Here is a 27990-nt window from a genome sequence, read left to right on the forward strand (position 1 = left end):
AATGTAAGAGCTACATGTAAAATGCTAATGGCATGGGGAAGACATAAACGTAAAACAATATGAATTAAGTATTTTTGAAAGAGTATCATCTAGTTGGAGAACAAGGGAATAATCATACAGCCCCATCACTCTCCTATTGACAAAGATGCATAATCTCGATTTCTAATGAGCTGTATTTTAAATACTTACATAAGCCGCAAGATCCCTTCTAACCTTCAGAATCCTCTATAAACCTGTAGTGTCAGTCAAACGGGAGTCACTGTACTTCAGGCCCTAAGCATCATTAGCAGCATTTTCTACATTAAAAACTTACTTATAGCCCCTAAATATTTTAGATCAAGAGGCCCAGGTAGCTACTCTTATTTTAGGAACTGTATAGTACATATAATAAAGTGAACATCAGCATAATATTGGTCATCACTGTCTTAACAGTAAGGCTTTTTTTCCCCTTTCTTTAAAGACTTTACAAAACCCAATAAAGGATCCACTCCTTTTTCTAACTGAAAATGGATAACTAGTATTGTCTCAGTGTTAAACAAAATTAATAATAAAATACTACTCATTAAGTTTCACCTATTTTTATTAGAAGGAATCTTGAATTCAACATGGCTTTTTAAACTTCTTTATTTCAAATACACATGAACGGTCATGGCACAGAGAAACAGTGATGAAGGCACGATCAACAGGACCAGTTACTAGGTTTTCAATTATAGCAGCAAATCTGAAAATAAATAATCTTCCTTTAAAAATCCAACAAGTACCCAAAATATTACTACAGATACGAATCATTCAGCCAATGAAGACAATTGAAGGAAAATATATACAATACATTTAAGAAAAAAAAAAAATCTGGTACAACCTGGCAAGGAGATTCCTCAGGCAGCTTCTCTAAGGGATGCTTCCAGAAACATCCCCTAATGCAGACAACCTTTCCAAAGTGTTCTGAATGGGACACTTCAGTTTTTTCATTCCATAAATGAAACACAATTGTTACACTTTGCTGATTTCTAAATCTTTCTTAGAAAACATTACTGCCTACACTGAAATGAAAAGTATCAAACCTACTGGCAGTGCATCTTACAGTACTGTCGATAGCAGCCATTTTTAAGGCTCAGAGAATATGTCTTCAAAAGATATTTTCACCAAATTTGAGCAAGCACTGAGCATTTCAAATAAATAATGGAATGCTAATCAAGCAAAAGTACCAAACCCTTGGTTCCAGGACAGTTTGCTAATTACTAATACAATGAAACAACTAGGAGCAAGTGACACATAAAATAGCCTCCCTAAAGTCCAAGAGTATTAAAATATTCCCCACAACAAACAATCTTCATTTCAGAACAATTTTAGCACCACTTTTTTTTTTTCCCACAATTTTGACTGCAACATTAACAGTGGGAATGATACTTTGCGCAAAGTGCTTTCCCATCAATGCTCAGTTTACTTTCTTGAATGAGGTCTTCTAAATTCTCAGCTCAGATGCACTCTGGAGTGCCAGCTTGCTCCTTCCTGTTTGTTCCTTTGAAAATGATCTAGTTAGTGCCCAAACCGGGTGAAGGAGTGTTTCAGGTAAGAAGAGGAGTTTATATATAGGTGTTGATACAGATATGTATAACAAAATCCTCAGTTTGGTTGGGTCTTTTAAAAATACCTTTTTAGCACTGTATGATCACATGCATTAAAGAAAGTAAGCATACTAGTTATCGTAGCATATAAGATTCATAATTTAAAATGCACAATTACCAAAGTCAAACAAAATTGTACACACTATAAATACTGCAACATAACTTGGAAAAGTTCTTTTTCTATAAAGGGATTGGACTGGATAAAGTTCCCTTAAAACACTAAGGTATGGTTATGACTCACATTTCTCATCTTTCGACAGTCTTAACCTCTCATTTTCTTTTAGTTCTACTTGTCTTGTATCAAGAACATAGCAATACAGTAAAAATAAGCACAAAAATTAAGGGACAAACCAAAATAAAACTTCATTAGCTATTAATGGCTTGGAAGCAGAGAGGTATTTGCAAAACATTCTCAAACTACAAACATTTGGCTGGCCCATACAGGATTTGATCTGTGCTAGATGATAGAGAAACTAAGTTTTGGTTAAAAAAAATTAAATCCCTCGATACACAGATTATCTGATCTCTACAAGGCAAAGGTTATTTTTGCTCTTAATGTTGTATCTAAAATACCACTGTTAATCATTCTTGAATTTACTTCTGACAGGCTCAGAGCAGTCTAAATCAGTATAAAGTAACACCTCTTCTAGAAATAAAAAAGATCCCTTATACACTGTTTCAGTCCTATTCCTATAGTCTCATTCTAGCAGTTCCTTTATAAAACGCTACTCAGTAAGATGCTGCAACTTTGCCAACAAACGTCCAATGAAGACTAACTGAGATCTCTGGCGAGAACATCCCCAACGAGGTCCGGGTACATGACTTGCTACTAAAGACTTTATTCATGCATTTACCAAGAAATATCCAGCATACTACAGGGAATCAAGTATGAAGATTTCCTCTTTACCTCTTTTAAAATACTGTATTCATTTCCTATTCCTACATAACAAATTGCCACAAATTTAGCAGCTTAAAACACCACTGATTTATTATCTCATAGTTCTGTAGGTCAGAAGTCCAAGCAGGCTTAAGTGAGTTCTCGGCTTAGGGTCTCACAAGGCTGGACTCAAAGTGTTGGCCAGGCTGGGTCTTATCTGGAGACTGGAGATGAATGCCTTTCCAAGCCTATGAATGAGCTTACGGGCTGAATTCAGTTCCCATGGCTGTAGGACTGCAGTTCCCAGCTCCTTTGCTGTTAGCCAAGGCCTCTCTCAGCTCCTCAAAGCCATGTGCATTCCTTCCCATGCAGCCCCCTCTACCTTAAAACAGCAATGGTGCCTGAGGTCCTTCTGCTTTGTCTCTTGACTTCTGCCACCAGCCCGAGAAAACTCTCTGCTTTTAAAGGAGTCACAAGATTTGATTAGCCACCCCCAGACAGTCTTCCTTTTGCTACATAACATGATATAATCATGGATCAAACAGGTTCCACCCATGCTCAAAGTGGGAGGATATTATACAAGGTCATTGGTGGGGGTGTCAGTAGGGGTCATTCTTAGAAATTTGCCTACCACAAATATACACTGCTATTCACTAGAACAATCTCTCCAAATGTGCTGTTTCCACATAACCAGTCTTTTCTTTGAGGGACAGCACTGTTGGGAGACAACCTCTTTTTCATTATTATGATAGATTTTTTAAAGGCCTTCATAATTTTGCTTATAGTTTTAAAAATAACAACACCTTCTAATTATTGACTAGTGCAACCACTGATTTGAGAAGATACACACTTTGTTCAAAGGTATTCAACCATCTCCGATTGTTGAACAAATACACACATACGTATCTACAGCCTATGTGCTAAATAATCCTTTGTGTTAACTTTTTCCAAAGCTTTTCAATCACACTGTCTGTTCCGACTACACAGTATGGTACAGCACGTGATGTGGAGAATGCATGAGACTAAGATAAAGAACTTAAGAAATCTTACATCTTAGAATCCTAGAAATGGGTCCTCAGCTTTCTCTTCTCACCCAAAATATTCATCATCATTTGCATTATGTTCTATTCCCATGTCTGCTTTTAACCTCATGAGAATGTATTAATTGTGGTTTCTAAACTGTTCATAATTAGCACTCTGGACACAGTACTGTTCAACAGAAGCTTTCTGCAGTGATGGAAAAGTTCTGCATCCGTGGTGTCAAGTGTGGTGGCCACTAGCTCCACATGGCCACTGAGTACTTGGAATGTCACTAGTGTGTGTGATGGCAGAACCGGGTAAAAAAATTTTTTTATTTAAACAGCCCCCATGTGTCTACTGGCTATATGTGTTTTTAAAACTAGTCCCAACCTTTGACACTTTTTCCATTTACTATTTTGGTAAAATGATTCAGCGCCCTCTCAAGGCAAAGTATTTACCTTCTTCCAGTTCCAGGGACTCTTCCCCTCCCTTAATCTTCTGCCCTCACACTGCTCTTAAGGGCGACCACTACAATTTCCTGCTTGGGGAAAGGATGGCTGCTTCTACTAGTTGAGTGCAGAACTGGGCAGAAAGGAGGGAGTAACTAACAGTGAGAGGCCCTGAGCACCCACCACAGGAGAGGACAGATGAGCAGTATGAGCTGCAGGCTCGCCTCAGGAACCTGAAATCTGGTCAGAGAGACAGCACACACCATACACACAAACAATCAAAAACTAGACAACCGATTGTGTATGCAAGAGTATGGCAATGACAGCAGGGAGAGGGAGTTGAGAGAGAAAGGGGGCTGGACATGGTGGCACACACCTATAATCCCAGCACTTTGGGAGGCTGAGGCAGGAGGATTGCTTGAGGCCAGAGATCAAGGCTGCAGTGAGCTATGAGAGCACCACTGCACTCCAGCCTGGGCAACAAAGCGAGACCCTGTCTCAAAAATAATACAAAATAATAAAAAGAGAAAGAGGAGGGCAGGCTGGAATAATTGGTCTCACATCCAGATGCTGACTGGCCACCTGCCACGTGCCTGGCACACACCCTAGGCACGGGTAGATTCATGGGGAGAGAAGCACAAAAAAGTCCTGGAATGATAGGAAAGATTTGGCTAAAAGGAGTCTTGGGAACAAGAATGAGTTTCTTGGGAACAACAGGTGGACCAGTGCTGGGAGGGCAAACTGCATGAAAACAGGAAAAAGCTAGCCAGGCAGGCTGTCTTTAAAGAAGTTGTAACAAATCACACCATGTGCTGCAATAACTTTCTCCTCCCTAGATTTTCAGAGCATGGTCTTTCTTCATGAAACCAGAGTTGGCAACTGAGGAACCAGGGACCCAAGGGTACTCCTAAGCCCACCTGCAGAGATTTTTACTTCTGGTACTCAGTTACTTTTGCAGTAATTTAGTATACCAAGCTGGTGCCAAAATTTTATGACAAAAGGTTATTCCTGTTTTTGAATGAAATTTGCTCATGGGCACTGGGCCAAGGAAATTTGAGAAGAAAAAAATTCAAGAAAGTGAAAAGTAAATTTAAAACATCCTAAAAAAAAATTTCAACTGGCCTTTAACTGACATAAAAATCATTTTTGGCAATGTGATTGACTTTTCAATCAAGAAAAGTAACTAAAAATTATAACAACATGGAGTGACGGAAATAATTGTACTGTATCAGTGTTTGCAAACGTTTGCACTTTGTAACACTGCACAGGAAATGATGCTATTTCGTGCTGTTGGTTCAGCACATTGGGTAACTAGATGAAGCTCCTCCAGGCTAGAGGCAGCCAGCTGGAACCTCGCCCCAACGCTAGGCCCCAGCCAGTGGCCACTCTGAAAGCTCAGCAGAATCCATCTCTGCCCATCTGCAACCAACCTGCAACCCACTTGTGGCACCCCAGTGTGTCCAAGCAGACTGGCTGGGAACTGATGTTGATACTTCATCTTTTTTTTTTTTTTTTTTTTTTTTTTTTTTTTTTTTGAGACGGAGTCTAGCTGTGTCGCCCAGGCTGGAGTGCAGTGGTGTGATCTCAGCTCACTGCCAGCTCCGCCTCCTGGGTTCACGCCATTCTCCTGCCTCAGCCTCCCGAGTAGCTGGGACTACAGGTGTCCGCCACCACGCCCGGCTAATTTTTTGTATTTTTAGTAGAGACAGGGTTTCACCGTGTTAGCCAGGATGGTCTTGATCTCCTGACCTCGTGATCCGCCCGCCTCAGCCTCCCAAAGTGCTGGGATTACAGGTGTGAGCCACAGTGCCTGGTGATAATTCATCATTTTTTAAAAGTACTTTTATAAAGATCACTGATTGCTGAGACCGGTAATATTCTTTGTTTATAGTAGTAATATCATTTGGAATTGCATGTTTAAGAGTAATAAATACAGTCTCTTGGACACGGGACTCACTTATCAGTTCATACTACAATAAAATCATTTTGGAAAATATACTACTAATAATATATTTCACCAAAAAACAATATTACAATTTTCTTTAAAATTATACCAATTATGACTCATACAATAGCAACACCTAGAAAACATTTTGTCTGACGTCATAAAATGGGTGCAGATATAAAAGAATCAACAGGAGATAATGCACCTAATTCATGGATTAAAGACAAAGATTAAAAAGGAAAGAAGAGTTTGTCATTTTACATATCAGAGGAAATATAATAAGTTAAGTCTATAATAATCTGGGTTGAATGCATCACACTTACACATTGAAAATTTATCAGACTGACTTTCTGTGGCTATACACCATACACAGTATAGTAAAGTAACCCTCAGGAAGGACGTTAGTCTTTAAAATCTTGGCTTTAAGGAATGACAAATGTCTTTGAAAATATTTTGTTCAGTCACTGTGATTATAAAAGTACTTCAGTTAAGAAATCCATCTATAATCAATCTTAAATGGCAGTGCATTTGAAAAATGGCATTGATTTGTAATGTTTGCATTTCCAAAGAAAAATATAGAAAGAACTTAAAAAAGCAAGGAAACTGGTTTTCAAAAAAAGTATCGATTCAAAAATCTACTGCACAAAAATATGTACTTCTTAAGTGTTTCTAATAAATTAATTCCATAACATTTTTATGTATATTTATATATTTATATATATAATCCCTGATAATCTATAAAAGAGGGTCTATAATAGTAAAATAAGTGAACCTCAAAAGTACCCCCTTCATAAAATGTATGTAACATTAGTTTTTCTCAAATTTAAAGAATGTAACAATATGTACAACTCTTATGTATTAGTATAATACCAAAATAGTACAAGTCATATTAACAGGCTGTCATAATTGAAAAATGTTTGAGTCAAGTTAAAATCTGAGGACAGCTTAGTTTCAAACAAATACAATTATTATGGGAGATTCACTTTCCAAGTGGAAATGACAATCGTCTTATCTACAGTAGATTTCACAAGAGGTAGTGTTCAAGTAGAAATAAAAAAAAGATACATGCTTAACTATCTTTAATTAACAAATTCACAGGAAAAAATGTGTTGGTTTCTCAGATGATCAGTTGGTGGCTTTTTTAATATGAATCTGAAATACAAAATCATAAAAGGTATGATAAAGCTGTTAATTCTCAATTCCAAAAAGGCCTTAAATACAAAATAAAACCATAATAAAAATGTAGTTTCTAAGTTGTTTCACTGATTTGATATATGCTTACCTCATTAAGAATGGCCCAAACAGCAGAATTCTGAATAACTGAAAGTCGAAAGGCTGAAATGGGATTGAGACTTGGATCCACCATTCCTTCTGCAACACCATTCTCAAATTTTCCTTCAAAATAAAAATCAATACTTGTTGGATACACCGAGATAAGCAAACATAAAATATCACTGAGTTAAGGCAGGAAAGGAATACACCAAAATATTTCTAGTAGATGTCTTTTGACAGGGCACAGGTAATTTCTTTCCCCCTTCTTTCTACTTTCATTCAGCTTTTATATTTTTCATGAAGAAGTGCATATTTAAAAACTTCACAATTTACTTAATTAGGCAGAGCTATAATTTTTCTCACTACAAATTAAAAAACAAAAATATATTTGTTCTTATATCAACAATGTTTTAAACTACAGATTTTTTGTAAATTGTGATTTACCTAAATCTTACCAAAATATAATCTGTACCATCACGCAGTCTGATTGCTTTGAATGTTAAGTCAATAACAAATTTTGATTTGTTAATTAAATACGCACACAGTTGTTCACCTTGAGCAGGGACTCAATACGAGTGTATTCTTTCCAAAGGCACATTTAGAAGGAATTAAGAAATAATGCCTCCTCTACACAGTTCAATATAAAACTCCACTATAAAGACAAGCTAAAACAGGCTCTCCTATAAAAATAAGGACCAAGAACCATAAAAGGTAACATGCTGTGTACCACTTTTCTTGCTATCAGGAATAATATCCATCTTAAAATAAAACCAAAAGATGTTGTCAGAAAAGTGACAAGAAAATGGTTCATTGTGGGCCAAATTTCTTTAAGCCAAGGTTGGTAAACTTTTTCTATAAAGGACAGTCCTTGTGGGCCAAGAGGAAATTTGAGATTACTATGTAGGGTAATATATACAGGAAGAGAGAAAACAAATTTTTACAAATCTGAGGTGGAAATTCAATATATAATGATAACTGAATACAATACATATTTTTTGGTAATATAGGTATACCAAGGAGAAGAACATAATTCCTTTCAGGAGTATAACATTTCACTTAACTGGGGTTCAAAGTTAGTGTTCCCTATAATCAAAACTGACTGCAAATGTTCCCCTGTTATTGTTGATTGATAATGATATTTTATATACATCTTTGAAACGTTCTTTCACACAGCCTAGGTGCTGCCTAATACTGATATCAATCCACAAACACACGATTTTAATGGGGCACATGCATCCCTTGGGAGGCACTTATGGAATTCTATTTGATTTTCCTTTTGGTATATTATTAGCCTTCTGGTATATTATTACACGCAGATGAATCATTTCCAGTTGAGATTTAGGTGAAGTTCCTCAATTAAATGGATTTTGAGATATGGAAATTTCTCTTTCATTTGTATTGAGGTCCAAAACCACTGCTGGGACTATAGTTTGAGCTTGGAAAGTGCATCTGCTGTAAATTTGTGTGGGATGGAGATCTTGCTTCCTGTTTTAACTTTTGAAAGCATGAGAAATGTATAAAGAGCTTGATGGTGCTTCAAGTTCAATGTTAACTGTTATTAAAATGATTTGACTGCAATGTAAGTTTTGCATATAAGCACCATTTTGTCTTGTAATTTTAGGTTGAATTCATTAAGAAACAATATTAAGTCTGCAGCAAAAACTAGTTTTCTTTTTTTTTTCTTTGAGACAGAGTCTCACTCTGTCACCCAAGCTGGAGTGCGATGGCACGATTTCGGCTCACTGCAACCTCTGCTTCCCAGGTTCAAGTGATCCTCCCACCTCAGCCTCCCGATTAGCTGGGATTACAGGTGTGTGCCACCACACCTGGCTAATTTTTGTATCTTTATTAGAGATGGGGTTTCACCATGCTGGCCAGGCTGGTCTTGGACCTCTGACCTCAAGTGATCCACCTGCCTCAGCCTCCCAAAGTGCTGGGATCACAAGCGTGAGCCACCATGCCCAGTTTAGCAAAAATGAATTTTCAAAGTGATAATAGTTGTTGAGGGAAGTTCTCATTTGGGAAAATTTCAATCTTGGTCCTGAACTCAAAAAAACTGCAGTAAATCTTTACCACTGCTAAGCCACTGAACTGCTGTGTGGCAGGGCAAGTCAGGATATTCAGTTCCTATTTCTGACAAAAATTCACAGCATTTGTGATGGCTAAGTCCATGAGAGTGAATAAGGTTCACTGTTGACACTTTGGTTCAATGACATATGACACATTCAAATCTTTTCTGCAAAGTACCTGGCTGATGAATAATAAAATAAATAACCATAGGCTTTAAATACCTTACATTTTTTTCAAGCTTTATAAATTAATGCAACTAAGCCATCTTCTCCACAAGTATTTTTTTTTTACCACCATTTGTTGAAGCACATCTTAGCAGATTCTACTTCAGGTTGTATTGAATTTGTGTTTTCTCAGCCTGTGTGAAAATACTCTTCTCTGTAGTTGTTCCAAACAGACTATTTACAGGGGCCAACTCTCAGTCTCTTCAACCATGGCACTGATTCCAAGTAATAACTGAGCAGTACCAGTGACAACTCCGTCAATTCCTCAGGAGCCAAGAAAAACACTCAAAATAATCTGCTTTGTTTTTTGAATACTGATATTGCTCCCAATGTCCTTAAGTCTTCAAGCAATTGTTATTGCTGAAAGCCTCCTATCCTTAACTAAGTTTACTTTCTCTGCACACATCACTTTGGCTGCTGCTATTAACCATGATTTAATTAACTCGTGATTGGTAAGTGGTTTTTCTTGCTTAGCTAAAAAATAAGCCACTTGAAATACCACTTTGGGAACAGCCTCATTTTTATTTTTAGTGAAGAAATTCTGCTGTGATGAGATATTCCATTCTAAAGTTTCTAACTTTTCTGACCATTGCTTTCCTGTGAGTTGGGAGTATCGTTGTATTTAGCCTAATAACGTACAGCTCTCACATAACTGCACAATAACTACAATGACTTGCCAACAATTTTGTAACATAACCCACATTCTACTGTGTTAAAAGCCACAATGCTCAAAATCTACTTTTCTTGTTTTGATGATGGATAAGTACTTGTAATTTTTTTTTAAGTCAGAGTGCCATGATATGTGTGGCTCTCAAAATACTGTCCAATTATAAATGCATCATTGTGATTTGCAGTACTCTAAGCAGCAGTGCAAAGCCGGGACAGCATGACCTCGATCTCTCCTGCACCTACTCACTCATCTTTGCTGTTGGAGAGTAGAAGCGCACACACACACACTACATTAGAAAATGAGCATGGCTGTCTTCCAAAAAAACTTTATTTATGGACACAGAAATCTGAATTTTATATAATTTTCACAGAGCACAATGTATTCTTTTTACTTTTTTAGCCATTTAAAAACAAAAAAAGAAAAAGACGACTTTTAAAAAAATGTTCTTAGATCACAGACTATTCAAAAACAGGTGGAGGGCCAGATGTGCCCCATGGACCATAGTTTGCTGACCGCATGCTGTTACATTATGCAATCCATTGTCCAGTCTCACAGCATAGTTAATAGATTAATAATAAAATAAGGTACATTCAGATTGAAAACCACAGCAGAGCAGGCTTGTACTAATTTATATTGTAAATGTTGAACCTATGAGCCTCCAAAGTAATGCTTTTATTCAAAAATTATTAATAAACTTATTTCATAGAAGTTTGTCCATACTTGGTGCTGGACTTGGGTAGCAGGTAGGTGCTACCAAAAATTATTATTGAATATTGAATTAGGCAGGGGATTCAGAGCTTAAAAATATTGCAAAACTTGGAACATTTTAACCAATGCGACATTGAATACTGTCACCTGATGAGCTCACTTCATTAGAAAAATAATTACCAAATGATAACTAGTTCATCAAAACACTCTTGCCCAGCAATTTATCCTCTCCCATGTATAAGAACAGTACATACACTACAGCAAAAGATTGCAAACAACCTAAGTATCCATCACTAGGAGCCTGGCCAAATAAATTACAATATGCTGATACAAGGGAATTCTAGGCAGCCAATTTCTTCAGTCGAGGAAAAAATAAAAAATAAGCCAGCCACAGTCGCTCACACCTGTTAATTCTGGCACTCTGGGAGGCGGAGGCAGGCAGATCACCTGAGGTCAGGAGTTCGAGACCAGCCTAGCCAACATGGTGAAACCCCATCTCTACTAAAAATACAAAAATTAAGCCAGGCATGGTGGCCTGCGCCTGTAATCCCAGCTAATTGGGAGGCTGAGGCAGAGAGAAATGCTTGAACCCAGGAGGCGGAGGATGCAGTGAGCCAAGATTGTGCCACTGCACTCTACCCTGGGCGACAGAGCAAGACTCCGTCTATAAATAAATAAATAAATAAATAAAATAATGAAGAAAAAGTTGAAGATAATGCAGTTGAAGATTTGCTTCTCTTCCTAAGTCTATATTGTAGAGAAACTCTCATACATGTGCACAAGTGTTCAAAGCAGCCATGTTTATTACAGCAAAAACATGGACACAAACTTTATGACCAGAGAACAGATCGTGCTGTCCACAGAATCCATCCATACAGGAGTGAAAAAGAATGAGTCGTAAACACACACACTCACGTGGATGAATCTCACAATTGTGAGGGGGGAAGAAACCAAACTGTAGACCACAGAAAGATATTTATATCAAATGTGAAAACAGGCAAAATCCCACTGTGCATTGCTTAGGAATATATTCCATACATAGTAAAAATGGAAATGGTAACCATAAAATTCAGGTGTTGAAGGAGAAGAGAAGCTATTAGGGAAGGACAGCTGAATTGGCACATCTTAAGCTGGAGGGTGGATACAGGTACTCAGCATATTATTATTATTAAAATATTTTTAAATATTCATGTTCCATACGTACATAGGCATTTTGTTCCATGAAAAAAAGAGATGTAAAACTGGATTATAGGGCGTATCATTTGTGTGTGATGATGTGTTGTTCTTAGAGAACATACCCAGATATTGTTATTTATGCATAGAATACTCCTAAAGGGACACAAATCATTACGGGAACTGCCTCTCAGAAGCAGTGGGTAGGAGAGGGAAGAAAAGGGAAGAAGACTTCAGACTACCCTTTTCAATTTGTATTTGGTACCGTGTGTGTGTAATGACTTTTCAAACTACAAACTTAACCTCTGTCCTTAACCCAACGGTCTGGAAGGTAAGTATTAAGACAGGAAAGAAGAGAAAAAGCGAAGGAAATTACCAGAGTGACTGGAACCCCACACTCCTGGCATTGACAGGGACGGCCAAGGGCTACAGCCGTGGCTCCCCTGCGCCCGCCATGCCTGACCAGTGGCCCTTTCCTTCTCCCACTGGGTCTCTGCAGAAGGTTCTTCTGCCGTCTCGCAGCTTTAACCCACTGAAATAGAACTAGTATTTCTTCCACAAGACCATTCTTAGCTATCACGCTCTACTCTTCTAACCCCCACCCCATCAACCCTCGGGTCTCCACTGATGGCCAGCTGATGGTCTACTGTTCTTGCCAATGCCTTCACGCGTAAGTTGCTACCCAGTCTGATCCAATTTAAATTCAGGCCCCTCTCCAGGGCCAGTCTTGGCGACATGGAAGGGGAGCAGGGAAGTGCTGGGTAGAGAAGGGCATGAGCCCTGGCTAGAGCTCCACCCTCGGGCCTGCGCCCACCGACCTAGGTGAGGACAGGCATTTCCGTCTTCCTACCCAAATGTTGCATTTCCCAAGACCACCCTGGCCCGCCACGTCCCCATACTGTGCCTATAAAAGCCCTGAGACCCTAGCAGGCAGGCACACAAGTGGCTGGACGTGGTGGGGAAGGAAGCACACGGGCGGGCGGAAGAGCACACCCGCGGATGCTGGCAGGCCATCGACGGGCGGAATGACGCAGAATTTGGCCAGGGCAGTCGGAGGAGAGCCTAGGCAGCCCGACTCCAGGGGAAAACCATCTCCCTTCTGGCTCCCCCATGGGCTGAGAGCTACTTCCACTCAATAAAACCTGGCACTCATTCTCCAAGCCCACGTGTGATCCAATTCTTCCGGTACACCAAGGCAAGAGACCCCGGGATACAGAAAGCTTCTGTCCTTGTGATAAGGCAGGGGGTCTAATGGCTGGTGCGGTGGGTCACGCCTGTAATCCCAGCACTTTGGGAGGCCGAGGCCGGTGGATCACGAGGTCAACACCAGCCTGGCCAACATGGCGAAACCCCGTCTCTACCAAAAATAGAAAAATGAGCCAGGCCTGGTGGCGGGTGCCTGTAATCCCAGGTATTCGGGAGGCTGAGGCAGGAGAATCACTTGAACCCGGGAGGCGGAGCTTGCAGTGAGCCAGGATTGCACTACTACACTTCAGCCTGGGCAGCAAAGTGAGACTCTGTCTCCAATAAATAAATAAATAAATAAATAAATAAATAAAAAGGCAGGGGGTCTAATTGAGTTAACAAACACAAGCCACCTATGGACAGCTAAACTAAAAGAGCACCCTGTAACACATGCCCACTGGGACCTCAGGAGCTGTAAACATTCACCCCTAGACACTGCCATGGGGTCAGAGCCCCACAGCCTGCCCTTCTGCATGCTCCCCTAGGGGTTTGAGCAGTAGGGCACCAAAGAAGCAAGCCACACCCCCATCACACGCCCTGAAAGGTGGGTAAGGGAACTTTTCCCATCTCAACAGCAGCTTGTTTGCATGCCAAGAGGGCTCTTACTAGCATCTCTTTCCCTAGTTCTCCCTGTTAAACTTTCCACTGGGATCCAAATTTGCTTGTCTGTAGCTAACATCTCTAATTGCTTAACACTAAAATTTCCACTGTATTCCACAGCACCCTTAGGCTGAACTTCCCCACATTCTGGTTCAAGTAAGTCATCCCCTCTTTAGGGAGAACTAGAGCTCTCTGTTCTTCTGGCCTGCCTCTCCATTGGGCACAATCTCTGCACCACTGCTCTGGGTCCTTGGCAAGGACAGCAGCCCCTTCTCTTGGAGTGACACCTTGCTTTAGGATCAGAGCACTGGTCATGGCAGTAGCCCTTGGTTTTTGTCTTGTTTTGTTTTGTTTGAGACAGAGTGGCCCAGGCTGGAATGCAATGGTGCAATCTTGGCTCACTGCAACCTCCACCTCCTGGGTTGGGTTCAAGCAATTCTCCAGCCTCAGCCTACTAAGTAGCTGGAACTACAGGCATGCACCACCACACCTGGCTAATTTTTGTATTTTTACTAGAGATAGGGTTTCACCATGTTGGCCAGGCTAGTCTTGAACTCTTGAGCTGGTGATCTGCCTACCTTGGCCTCCCAAAGTGCTGAGATTACAGGCGTGAGCCACTGCACCCAGCCAAGCCTTGGTTTTCTTGGCTTGCTTCTGCTACTGACTGGACTGGGGCAGTGAGCTAGGACATCGGTGATCAGGGCCAAGTATTCTCACCCTGCTGTGCCTGGGGCAGAGTTCTGCCCAGATTCATCAGCTGCTCTTGTCTGGAACAGAGCTTCTGCAACAGAGTTGGGGGTAAGGACAGATGCTGGCAGCCTGACCCTCCTGGGCAGATGCCACAGCCCTAGACTAGAAGTTGGTAGGAGAGTCCAGTGTTCCTGGCTGTACCTGCACAGGGCAGAGCTTCTGTCTCCCCGAGCTGGGGTACTGTGAGTGATAAGGCTGGTCCTGGCTCCCTCCCTGAGATCTGGGAGATTCTCATGAATAAATGTTGCTCCATTTGCTGCAAGCCCTTAGGACAATCTTCACAGATTTAAAATAGTTTTTTAAAAATAATTTTCACCAGTTATAATTGTTTTGCTAACGAGAGGGTCAAGGAAGCTCCTCACACACAATTCCATTAAAGAAGACTTCTTAAGGAAGCAGAATGTTCCACATTCAGTTGAAAAAAGATCAGTCGCTCTTTAGTTCTGTTCTGTTTGATTACACAAGGTCCTAGGCTGATGATGCAGAAGTTCACTTCTCATTCTAAGAACATATGAGTTGATATTTTAGATGGTCATTTTCTTCAATTATTATACAGATATTTAATATAGATGTCTCTATTTCCTATGCTACTTTCATAATCTAGAACATACCATTTTCAGAAATTTAATAAGTGACAGGTAATGGGGTAATAAATGTCTCAGATACTCAGCTGATTTTGTGTATATTTCTAGAGATGGGCTAAGATACAGCCCAAATATAAAAATCATTCATCCACCAAAACTATAAAGAAAGTAGCCACGGTTATTGTGCAAGCCTCTTAGCAATGGCTGAATGATACTTACCAAAGGTAAAACTGTTCTAGAAAGGGCTTAAAAATGTATCTATCCTATAGACCTACAAAATCAATTTACCAATATTTGCTCTTGTCTAATACTAAGAGAAGCATTCATTTGTTTTAAGCAAAAGAAAATGTACAGTTATTTATTGAGTCAGTGTCTACCAAGTGACAGGCCCTGTGTTAACTACAGGACATACAGGAGAGACACGGCCCCTCCCTCTCCAGGGGGAGCACACAGAACGGAGCTATGGAACAACACAACCACACAGCAAAGGCACATACGGGGGGATCTGAAGAGCAGGGAAGTGAGGCCATTAAATGGGCAGATTAAGGGTGCAAAAGCATTTATTAGAAGGAAAAAATAATTGACCAATCATTTCAGGCAGAGAAAATGGCTAGAGATGTGGCTGCCCGGAGAGTGTGGGGCCTTCATCAGAGGAACAACAGTCTCAGGGCTGGAGAGAAAGAATGAGAGAAAACAGATGTGAAGGTGGGTGGGAGCTAAGGGATCAGATAACAAAAAGGCCTCAGGGTTCTAGTTACATTTCAGAAAAGTAACTGCAGTGGCTCTAGAAAGCCACAGGAAAGCCACAGCGAGATGCAGTCCCTCCCCTGGCTCTGAACTGGAGGCACAGAGCAGCCTGTCCCTCACAGACAGGGTGACTCAAGACTTTCAGATGAAAAACTGACAGATTTGTGCTAATGGACAGTAAGAAGAGGGCAGTCTTCAGGGTGCCTCCCAGGTTAGGCTTAGGCAACTAGATGGATAGGGACAGCAAAAACTGGCGATCAATAAAGAAATGTGTGTGTTACAGACGCTTGTGGTAGACGGCTATGTGGCTGCCAGGTATAAGGCTATGTCAGTGGACATCTCAACACAGATGTGACGCTGGGGAGGAGGGAAGGGGCCCGAAGCACAGATTCTGGCCTGTCAATGTGAGCTGAGACTGGAGAGGAGCTAAACCCGTCCAGCAGGAGGCAGTGCAGGCAGACTCTCTATCAGGGAGCATCAACAAGAGCATGACACACAGCACGGAAGGAGCGAGAAAGACAGCCCAATCTGTGATATGAAATCCTACTTGGGTCAAATAATAAAAGCAAGTACTACAACACAGCACACATAAAACCTGGAGGACACTGGTAATTGTAATCCTCAAGTTGCTTAACATCTGAAAAGAACTTAAAAGTACTTTAGGAGTAAGTCCAGAAAAATAAAGGCCATTTTACTAAAGTAGATATTACCTATTCTGAAATAGCCATCTTCTAATCGTTTGTCTTTGGTTTCTTTGCTTATTTCCAAACCTTCACTCTAAAATAAAACAAAAGCATTAATTTCAAAAATAATTCTATTTAACCTAAGTTATTAATATATCTTAATATAGATGAAGTGGCATTTGTAACACAGCTATCCCTAAAAAGAGGAATATCATCTCAGTCTTGAACTTTAAAAAACTTACTAGATTAATAATAAAAGATGTTTTCTTAAGCCATCGTTTGAATCTGTATATAATATATTGGTGGTTGGAAATGAAACATTAAATCAATTAAACAGAACAGTATTTTCTATTAAAACTATAGAAGAACTGTGTAGTTAACTTGAAAGAAATCTAAGGATTCCTTAGAGACCAATAAATTAAATTGTGTATTAATTAACAGGCATTAAAAACACATAGAATTTGGACTCAAAATACAAACAGCAAGTAAACACTAAAGAAAACAATGATTCAGGCCGGGCGCAGTGGCTCATGCCTGCAATCTCAGCACTTTGGGAGGCCGAGGCAGGTGGATCACGAGGTCAGGAGATCAAGACCATCCTGGCCAATGGTGAAACCCAGTCTCTACTAAAATACAAAAATTAGCTGGGCATAGTGGCACGCGCCTATACTCCCAGCTACTCGGGAGGCTGAGGCAGGAGAATCACTTGAACCTGGGAGGCAGAGGTTGCAGTGAGCCAAGATGGCACCACTGCACTCCAGCCGGTGACAGAGCGAGACTCTGTCTCAAAAAATAAAATAAAATAAAAAAAACACAATGATTCATTTCTTTTTCTAGTAGAAACGTTCATATTATTTGTAACCTCCACCTCCCAGGTTCAAGTGATTCTCGTGCCTCAGCCTCCCGAGTAGCTGGGATTACAGGCGCATGCCACGATTCCTGGCTAATTTTTGTATTTTTAGTAGAGATGGGGTTTGGTCATGTTGGCCAGACTGGTTTTGAACTCCTGACCTCAAATGATCCACCCCTCTCAGCCTGCCAAAGTGCTGGGATTACAGACGTGAGCCACCGGGTCTGGCCTGTTATTTTCCAAGATAAAACAAAATGAAGGCTCTTTCTATGAATGGGTCAAATGCACTCGTCAAATATAAAAGTGCTTCATATTTCAAAAAAAATTAATATTATTCACCATTGAGTCCTCCAAATCATGAGAATTTTCTTTCCCCTTAAAAACAAGAAAAGCTTCAAGCTAAGTCTACTAGTATTAGTTGTTAGGGAAAGGTAAGAGGAAATAGCAGTCATACCTTAAAAGGCAAAACTTCCACAGTTGTGTTTAGCAGAATATCTCCAGGATGTTCTTGGTTGCCGCTATGGAACAAATAACTGAAAATACAAACATCAAAATAAAAACACAAGTCGGGCTAGATTTTACAAAGATTCAAGAAAATGACCTTACCGCAGAGTCAGCTTTTCTAAACAAGACTCTAAGCAAGCAAAGTTGACAACGCTAGAGCTTGTAATAACTGCACAGTATGTGTTCTGAATGGTTGTAGGGAACTTAGAAACTTAAGAGCATGACTCCTAGGTGATAAGTTCATTCCTTCTGTCAGAAACAATTATGCTTGCTGCTTAACATAATAATGTACGTAGATATTTTCAAAAAGGATGGGTTTTATGTCACTGTCTATAATGCTTTAAGTATTTAAACCTCTTCCCAGAAAATTATAACACCTATATAATACTGCTGTATCTTATATTAGAAAAAAACTTCACTAGGACAACCAGTAGTCATGACATGTCCAAAGACCAGTTCTAGGCTGGGCGTGGTGGCTCACACCTGTACTCCCAGCACTTTGGGAGGCCGAGGTAGGAGGATCACTTGAGGTCAGGGGTTCAAGACCAGCCTGGGCAACACAGTGAGACCTCGTCGCTACAAAAAAATTAAAAAATTAGCCAGGCATGGTGGTATGTACCTGTAGTCCCAGCTACTCAGGAAGCTAAGGTGAGAGGATTGCTTGAGTTTAGCCTGGAAGGTCTCGTCTACAGTGAGCCGTGACTGTGCCACTGCACTCCAGCCTGGGTAACACAGCAAGAACTTATCTCTAAATAATAATAATAATAATAGTAATAAATAATAATAAAAGAAACAAAGACTAGTTCTATCCAATACAAATAACTTTAATATTAGTAGACTAAAAGTAAATTAACCTCTTAAAATATCTGAATATCAATATTAAAAAAGCATTTGAAGAATGACTAACTATCGATATATGGTGACAGATCTAACATACTTTCTGGGTGTGAGTATAATACTCTGTTTTTGATACTCTGAAAACAAACTAGTAAGTATGCGTATGCGTTCTCAGGGTGTGGGGAAGGGAGGAAACTAGATAAGACATGCAAAGTATGTCTGAATCTAAACCTAACTTTAGTTCAGTTGCATGGTTAAAAGTTTAGGCTTAGGAGTCAGAAAGACCTGGGTCCAAATCCTGGGTCTCTCACTTACTAGAATTGTCACCTTTCACGAGTTTCCTCAGCTTTCTGAGCCTGAGTTTCTTCTATAATGCAGACAGTCCCATCTACCTCAGAGGACTGCTCCAATCAGTTCAGGAGAACTGACAAAAAGTCCCCTGCAGATTCAAAATGCTCAGCCAGTCACAGTATGGTTACGATACAGTTACAGCCGCGGGCCAGTAGATATGGCTGTAAAAGGTTACGTGGGAATTCTTGGGGTGACAGAAACGGTCCTTATCTTGATATACTGGTGTCAAAACCACAGTCTGCAAGATGCTCCCCTTGGGCAAGTGGGGTGATAGGTACACAGGATGTCTCAGTTTTACTTCTTACAGCTGCGTGTGAATCTATACTTTCTCAAAAGTCAAAGACTAAGAAAAAGAAATTGATTGTTGAGGGAAAAAGCACACAAAATAAATGTATCAAGTCAAGTGAAACTGTCCCTGTTATCTCACCTCTATTAACAGTTTGATAGATTTTTTGCAGATTTGTTCTATGTACATAATATATGTAAAACATTGTTTTTATTTTTCAAAAAATCCTTCTATAATCTATAATTCTATACTCTATATAGAATGCTATATATTCTAGAATCCTATACACATATAATGCTATAATCTATAAAATGATCTATAAGGCTATTCTATAAAGTTATAAAATTTGCTTTTTACCCCACTTAGTATATATCTAAGAAAGTTTTCATGTCAATACATACTAATCTACGTCAATATTTTTGATGACTGCTTACAGCATTCCACTGCGTGGCAATATCATTTTATTTAACCAAACACATACTAATGGACATCTATGCTGTTTCTAATTCTATGCTGGCTCTCTGAGTGGTAAACAATATCTCAAAGTGCAGAGTATTACTAATAGTATAAAAATGAACTTTAACAGCAAAACAAATAAATGCTCATGCAAGTGCAAAATATTATTCAAAACTATTTCTGTATGTTCTTCCAGTGGTATTCCCAATGCTTAAAACACTTTTAAAACTTGAATTCCTCTTTGGAATCAGTTTAGAGTAACAAAAGAAAATTAGTAATGTTGTATCACAGCTCTAAATTGTTTCTGACCACCTCAAATAGAATTACTGAAAATGATTTCTGGTGGATTCTAAAAATCAAATTGGCCCTCCCATTGGGACACATAAAATGAAACACCACAGAGTGGGGAACTATGTTCCTTTAAGTATGCCACTGCCATCTGGGGAACACACCCAAACCTGAAGAAGGACTGAAGGAATCACGACTATTAAATTAAAAACAGGCCAGGCGCAATGGCTCACGCCTATAATCCCAGCACTTTGGGAGGCAGACATGGGTGGATCACCTGAGGTCAGGAGTTTGAGACCAGCCTGGCCAACATGGTGAAACCCTGTCTCTACTAAAAATACAAAAAAATTAGCCAGGTGTGGTGTCAGGTACCTGTAATCCCAGCTACTTGGGAGGCTGAGGCAGGAGAATCTTTTGAACCAAGGAGGTGGAGGTTGCAATGAGCTACATCGCACCATTGCACTCCAGCCTGGGCGACAGAGCGAGACTGTCTCAAAAAAAAAAAAAAAAGGAAGAAAGTCCTAAATTTTGTAAAATGAACATAAATGCTCAAAAACATAAAATGGCTGAAAATTTCTCCCTGGTGTACCGAAAATAACTTAGCATTTGTAAAACCATTGACTAAGAATAGTCATACTCTGTCAAATTTATCATTTCAACCAAATTGCTGGGCTAATCAACTAGCTCCAGATCAATTTTCAAGGGGCATACCAGGATAAAGACATAAACACTAATTTGAGATTTTCGAGAGTTCCGCAAAAAAGTATTAAAAAATTATACTAGATATACTAAGTCCAGAAATACCAATGAAGTTCACCAAACGTGTTAAATGTCGACATTACATCTGAAAACAACATACTCGTTTTATTACGGAGTTGTTTTACATGTAATTTAAAGCCCAACATTTTGGGCCCCACTGTGTCCCCACATCTGTCAGGCACACACACAAAAATCTATTATAAATCACATTACGAATAAGAGATCCGAATTGTAAGATCACATACATTTCAATAATCACCAACCTTTCTACATTGACTGGTTTATCAAATTTAAACAAGATGTAGTCTCCAGCTATCGGTGTGATAGCCCAGAAGAAATCCTCTCCCATGTAAGTTTTCTCCAGCGTATGCCCTTGGTAGACCTTCAAGGAAGTAGATACCTCTGCAGGTGGGTTTACGTGGATTTTAAGAAGTAATGGTTTCATGTAATCTTTATCCTGGGAGCAAAGACATATATGCTATTAAATAATACACAGCTTATTTAAGAAGAAAAACAATAATTATAACTTAAATAACAAGTTGTATGTTCATGAGAAAATAAAATTAAGTCACCAACCGTGAGTTTTTGGATTTTTCCTGATAGTGATGAGTGCAGACCAACATGTTGGAAAAGGGAAGGTCTGAAGCGAATTCGCAGATTTGCTTTCTGTCTATCACAATGTTTCTAAATATTAAAAAAAATCACGTTAGTGTTGCATAATAAAGTGAAATCTTGCCCTCACCTGGAAAATGAGAAGTCCTTTATTAAAATATTGAAAAGAAGGGCTGGGCGCGGTGGGTCATGCCTGTAATCCCAGCATGTTGAAAGGCCAAGGCAGGTGGATCACCTGAGGTCAGGAGTTTGAGACCAGTCTGGCCAACATGGTGAAACCCCATCTCTACTAAAAACACAAAAATCAGCCAGGTGTGCAAGCCTATAATCCCAGCTACTCGGAAGGCTGAAGCAGGAGAATCGCTTGAACCCAGGAGGCAGAGGTTGCAGTGAGCCGAGATCGCACCACTGCACTCCAGCCTGGGTAACAGAGTAAAACTCTGTCACAAAAACAAACAAACAAAACAACAACAACAAAATTGAAAAGAAAACAACTTCAAGTCATAATTACAAATCATATTTTTTTCTAGTCTTTGAGGCACTAATAGATTTGCTACTTCCTTGATAAATAGTCATGATCCAGAAATTTAAAATAAGCATAGTTAAGGGAAGAGTGAAGGGTTTAATTTCAACCATCCTTCAACACATGTCAACAAAGATTTGACTTTTAATATTAAAATGAATAAACTATAGACTAGGGGGTTAGTTCAAATATACAAAATACTTTTTATTTAATAATATAATGAATTTGCAAATTATAAATGGCGCATTTTGTTGCATGAAAGCAACTTGAAAATGTGAGGCAATCATTTGCCTAGAAGCAAGTAAATGATATTAAAAATTCCACAGACAATCTCTGTCAACACAGGAAGGGACACCTGTTTCAACTCGCAGTGCCCCACAGTCCAGACGTTCCATCTCAACCTGTCCTCATGCGTGGGCCTGGCGTGTCAAGGCTGTGCAACACCGAGGGCCACCTTGACAAATATTTATTTAGACTTTTCATTTTCAATAACTTACATAAGTTTGGGGCCAAAAAAAATCAAAAAACACATCTCTGTAAGAAATTTACACTTGACTGGGCACGGTGGCTCACGCCTGCAATCCCAGCACTTTGGGAGGCCAAGGTAGATGGATCACCTGAGGTCAGGAGTTTCAGACCAGCCTGGCCAACGTGGTGAAACCCTGTCTCTACTAAAAATACAAAAATTGGCCAGGCGCAGTGGCTCACGCCTGTAATCCCAGCACTTTGGGAGGCCGAGGCGGGCGGATCACGAGGTCAGGAAATCGAGACCATCCTGGCTAACACGGTGAAACCCTATCTCTACTAAAAATACAAAAAAAAAAAAAAAAAAAATTAGCCGGGCGTGGTGGCGGGCGCCTGTAGTCCCAGCTATCCAGGAGGCTGAGGCAGGAGAATGGCGGGAACACGGGAGGCGGAGCTTGCAGTGAGCTGAGATCGCGCCACTGCACTCCAGCCTGGGCCACGGAGCGAGACTCCGTCTCAAAAAAGAAAAAAAAGAAAACAAAAATTAGCAGCCAGGCTTGGTGGCTCACGTCTGTAATCCTAGCACTTTGGGAGGCTGAGGTTGGGGGATCATGAGGTCATGAGATTGAGACCATTCTGGCCAACACGGTGAAACCTGGTCTCTACTAAAAATACAAAAATTTGCCAAGCGTGGTGGCCCGTGCCTGTAGTCCCAGCTACTCGGGAGGCTGAGAGGCAGGAGAATCGCTTGAACCTGGGGGGCAGAGGCTGCAGTAGGCTGAGACTGCGCCATTGCACTCCAGTCTGGGTGACAAGAGCAAAACTCTGTCTCAAAAAAAAAAAAAAAAAAGAAATTTACACTTTAGAAGACTTCTAATAATATACTGGGTGCTAAAATGCCTACTTCTCAAGAGGTTTCACTTCACTGGCATTATTACTGACACTACAATAAAGGTGAAATAGTGTATTTTCTTTGCACAAATACTCAAGTGGAAGGAGAAAGAAAGGGAGGAAGAGTCAAAGGGAAGGGCAAAGGGCAAGAGAGAGAGAAGACTGGGGAGCGCAAGGTTGAGGAGAGAGCGAAACCACCGAGGCAGAGTCTGGAACTCAGCCTGTCACTCCAGTGGCATTGGAAGGACTCTGGCCGAAGGGCCCAAGCACGCTGATAACCCTTTGGGACAATGTATGAATGATTCGAAGGGTTTCCCGGGCCACTGTCAAGGATGTGGTGACAGCACCCTCGAGATTCTAGGGGAAGCAACTGAAGAATTAGAGGCCACAGAAAAACATGGACTACAGAAGGGTGAAGGAATGGATGAAATCGTCCAAAAGTTCATGTACCCAAACTTATGGATGATTTAGAGGGTTTTTGTGGTTTTAATTTCTACTATAGATTTTTTCACCTCACAGGCTCATTTTAGAACCTAACCACATATTAAATAAAATTGCACAGGACGAATGGAATGCAAGTGTATTGTAGGAGGTTAAAGATGACATTAACTTTTTCTGTGTCCTACAATAAAAATTTCTATAAGTCACAGTGAAAATGCGCATAAGGACTGAGATCTCTAAAAAATGATTTGTTTAAAACAATTTATATGTTCAACTAATTGTCGGAAAACAGATACTCTGCCATTGCTAGATTCCATGATTTCCTCTAACTAAGAATGTGTTGGGGTTTTTTAAAATTTTTGTGGTTTTTTTAAAACAGAATGCAATGATAGCCTACAGACACCAGAAGGTAGTATCCTAAAACCTAGCAGGTATGAGGATCCAACTATTCTAGGGAGTAGAAGGTCATGAAGTCAAACTAATGCTTATTTGTTACAATGAATGGTAAGTCAGCTCTATAATGACATGTTCTTACAGTAATACTTACCATTACACATCAAAATGGACATTTTTAAGAATTTGTACTTTTACATATTGTTTATGCTTACATCAAATAAATTAAAAGCTATAGTTTTTTTTTCAGAGATACAATTCAAATTGGACAAGGAAAACATACCTAATTACTCTTTTTAAAAAAAATCATTGTTTTTTTGTAGAGATGGGTCTTGATATGTTGCCCAGGCTTGTCCTGAACTTCTGGGCTCAAGTGATCCTCCAGTCTTGGGCTCCCAAGGTGCTGGGATTACAGGCGTGAACCACTGCACCTGGCCTAATTACTCTTAACAATAAGATCTCTATGGTAATAACATGCTAGCTGAATGATCAAAGCAAAAATTATTATTCACTTACTTGACTGCAACTATTATCTCAAAGGTAATCATATTATTATGAACACTGGCTTTTTGTGAGTAACACGCTGAAAGGTACTTTAACGTCTCATTGTTTTGGTATAAAATATTACTTCTATTTTATTCCTCATTTACAGATGTGTTAGGGTCTAATATCGTCCCCAGTATACAAGGAAAAAGAGAGTGAACAGGAAATATGAAGAAAACAAACTGAAATGGTATTCCATGCAAGAACAGATATGACCAACATCTACATCCAATGTTAATAAACCATCAGGGCTTACAAACACTAGAAACATTTATCAGCAATTTAAAGAATGTACGTCATCTTGTAACAGCTTCCTGCTTTACAGGATCTTCCACTGCTATCTAAAAGTTCTTCTAATATAGAAACTTTTTATCAGCTCAGGAAAGAAGTTTTATATCACCTACCTATTTAACTATTTATTTGCAAAATCTCTAAAAGTCACTTTCACGAAATACAGAAGTGAAACTCCCTCCACTCTGGTGAGGAATTAACTTACTGCATCTTTTTCAGGGTTGCAGACTTTCACCCAGAGAATATGGTCCAGGAGCCAATCAATGGGTTTCTCCTTGTAAAACATGAATATGAATTCTACAATCAGAGTAAGATCCGGCGCTTGAAACATTTTACCTGAAAAGATATTCCCAGTCAATAGCTGCAATGAAGAAACCAAGCACCAAAATGGCTTACATTCGTGAAATCTTGCCCACGACATACACTGAAGCTTGCGCTTTCAACTATAAATCATCATAAACAATTGTATTATCAAAATTAAACAAAGTTGCTTCGGCTAAACTTTCTCTTGAGCTGTCACCTGGGTGTAAACAGATATAGTTAAATTCCCGATGTTACTATAATAATCTATCGTATACCTACTGGCCCAAAGCATTCAAAAAGCAAGTCAGAGATTTTCCCTTCGTGTCTTACTAAGATTCTTCCCATTTAACATTGAGAGGTTTAGGTAAAAAATTTTATTCTAAATCAATAAATGCAAAAAATAAGGACTCCTAATTTTGTTTTCACTAAAGCATTTGCAAGTAAAGATGGTTTTTGACTTTTAAGTTTTGAGTTAAATGATCAAGATTGTCAAAGGTCCAGCCTCTAATGCTTAAAGTGTTAAAAAGTACCATAGGAGATGAAATGTTATCCTCTCAATATTATTTGAACCCTGTAAATTTCCTCCAATTCTTCAACTTTAAACATATTCTTCTTTCTTTTTTTTTTTTTTTAGATTGAGTCTCACTCTCATCCCCAAGGCTGGAATGCACGGGCGCGATCTCAGCTCACTACAACCTCCACCTCCCTCGTTCAAGCAATTCTCTTGCCTCAGCCTCCCGGGGAGGATTACAGGCGTCTGCCACCATGCCAGGCTAATTTTTGTATTTTTAGTAGAGACAGGGTTTCACCATGTTGGCCAGGCTGGTCTTGAACTCCTGAGCTCAGGTGATCCACCCGCCTCGGCCTCCCAAAGTGCTGGGATTACAGGCGTGAGCCACTGCGCCTGGCCAACTTTAAACATATTCTTAAGCTGGCTAATTTTGAAACATCAGCCAAAAACCATTTAGAAATGAGTGCCCCAACTAGTTAAGAGAAAAACGAATAAAAATTAATCACTGAATGAGGACTTCATGCATTGCATGAAAATACTAGGAATTTATATGAGAAAACTCTTTGTGGTATTGTTTTTAAAAGAACTGCAATCTTATGTTAACAAAGGAGCTGGAAATGCCAGAGAAGAAAAAATCAAACATGCTCACCACGACCATGGTTGGCATTGTGAAGAACGCTACAGTAAATACAATAATCTTAGAAGTCTCCAAATTCTATTCTGGGTTGACTTTCATCATGTCATACAAAGAGGTTTACCTAACTTAAGTTTTCTCTAAAACAACCCATTTCCACAGGAAAAAAAGACAACTTTAGGACAAGTAGCTACTTGGTTTTAGATTCTGAGAGTCACAGTTATTTATGAAAAGTAGGTAAGTGTGACACTTTTCTTACCAATGAAGCCCAGCTGGGAAAACTCTAGAATCATCCATTCCTCAGAAGAAAGTTGAAGTGCAAAATTTTTTATGGTATTAAAATAATTTTGTTTGACAATAATATCATCTTCAAGCTAGAGAAAATTGAACAATCATATTAATACATCAAAAAAAGAAAGGTATTGAGAGAAGGATATTATTATGGAAAAATACAAGCATACTTTTATCATGAAAATCAAGAAGACAATGGTAAAAACAATAAAAATATAAAGCTAGATATTATTAAAAGAAAGTGAAGAAAACAAAATGGAAGAAATACATCGTAAGTCAACTAAGCCACTCCTTTCTATGGGAAATAACAATGAGGAAAATGAGGACATCCTTTCCAAGTAAGACAGCTGGAATGATGCTGACATGTGAGTGGATGGGGCAGAGAGAGCACAAGATAAAGGTCTTATCACAGCAGAAGTTATGGGGAGGGAGGGGGAAAAAGAGAGAGAAGGAGGATATCAGGATACATTCTATGGGGTAGAAAGCACAAAGAAAGTTTAAACTGAATTTAGTAGTCTTACTGTTAGTAGTGATAATGGTATTGATATTGTGAAGCTATTTTACGTATATTACAGAATAAAAAATTATTAGGATATTATTGAAAACCAAGGCTTTCAATATAAAAGAAAATAAATACACGTAAAAATTTGAAAAGCTAAGTAAAAGTCCTATAATTTTATTATAACCCTAAAATCTTACATCTTAATCCAGTTTGAATTGGAACTATCAATACAAACGTGTGATTTTTTTTTCCTCTGTAAAATAAAATACACTTTTTCTTGCTGAAAGTCCTAGAAGCAAAAAACAAGACAATAGCAATGAGCACCTTTAAGCGCCCAGATTGTGTTTCTATACCACACACCCTGAAGAGGAATAGCACTCCTCAGAGAAATGATCGATTCCAGATCTGGGATAGGAAATGCGCAAGATGTGCCAATCATCAAAGAAACAATCACAATTACTGAGGCCAGGCACAGTGGCTCACGCCTGTAATCCCAGCACTTCGGGGGGCCCAAGCAGGTAGATGGCTTGAGTTGCCCAGGAGTTCAAGATGAGCCTAGGCAACAGAGCAAGACCTCATCTCTACAAAAAATTAAAAAATTAGCCAGGCATGGGGAT

At 39.4% G+C, this 27990-nt stretch overlaps 1 protein-coding gene across 3 annotated transcripts in view; it reads right to left on the reverse strand.

The window, feature by feature from the left end:
- Positions 1 to 608: 608 nt before the first annotated feature.
- Positions 609 to 27990, reverse strand: part of MGAT4A (alpha-1,3-mannosyl-glycoprotein 4-beta-N-acetylglucosaminyltransferase A) — a 121197-nt gene continuing 93815 nt past the window's right edge. For 2 of the 3 annotated variants that reach the window (XM_031007132.3, XM_055378485.2), the window contains exons 9-16: positions 26840 to 26954; positions 25338 to 25468; positions 21550 to 21657; positions 21237 to 21430; positions 17947 to 18025; positions 16670 to 16736; positions 7199 to 7311; positions 609 to 7068 (exon numbers count right to left, since the gene is read on the reverse strand). In XM_031007132.3, the coding sequence (XP_030862992.1) occupies positions 7042 to 7068; positions 7199 to 7311; positions 16670 to 16736; positions 17947 to 18025; positions 21237 to 21430; positions 21550 to 21657; positions 25338 to 25468; positions 26840 to 26954 (834 nt within the window). In that variant the 3' untranslated portion in view covers positions 609 to 7041. Of the gene's footprint in view, positions 7069 to 7198; positions 7312 to 14389; positions 15130 to 16669; positions 16737 to 17946; positions 18026 to 21236; positions 21431 to 21549; positions 21658 to 25337; positions 25469 to 26839; positions 26955 to 27990 lie in introns of those variants that run through there. The other variant, XM_031007144.3, reaches the window with a different exon arrangement.

This window comes from Gorilla gorilla, chromosome 12, assembly GCF_029281585.2.
Source record: "Gorilla gorilla gorilla isolate KB3781 chromosome 12, NHGRI_mGorGor1-v2.1_pri, whole genome shotgun sequence".
NCBI lineage: Eukaryota > Metazoa > Chordata > Mammalia > Primates > Hominidae > Gorilla > Gorilla gorilla.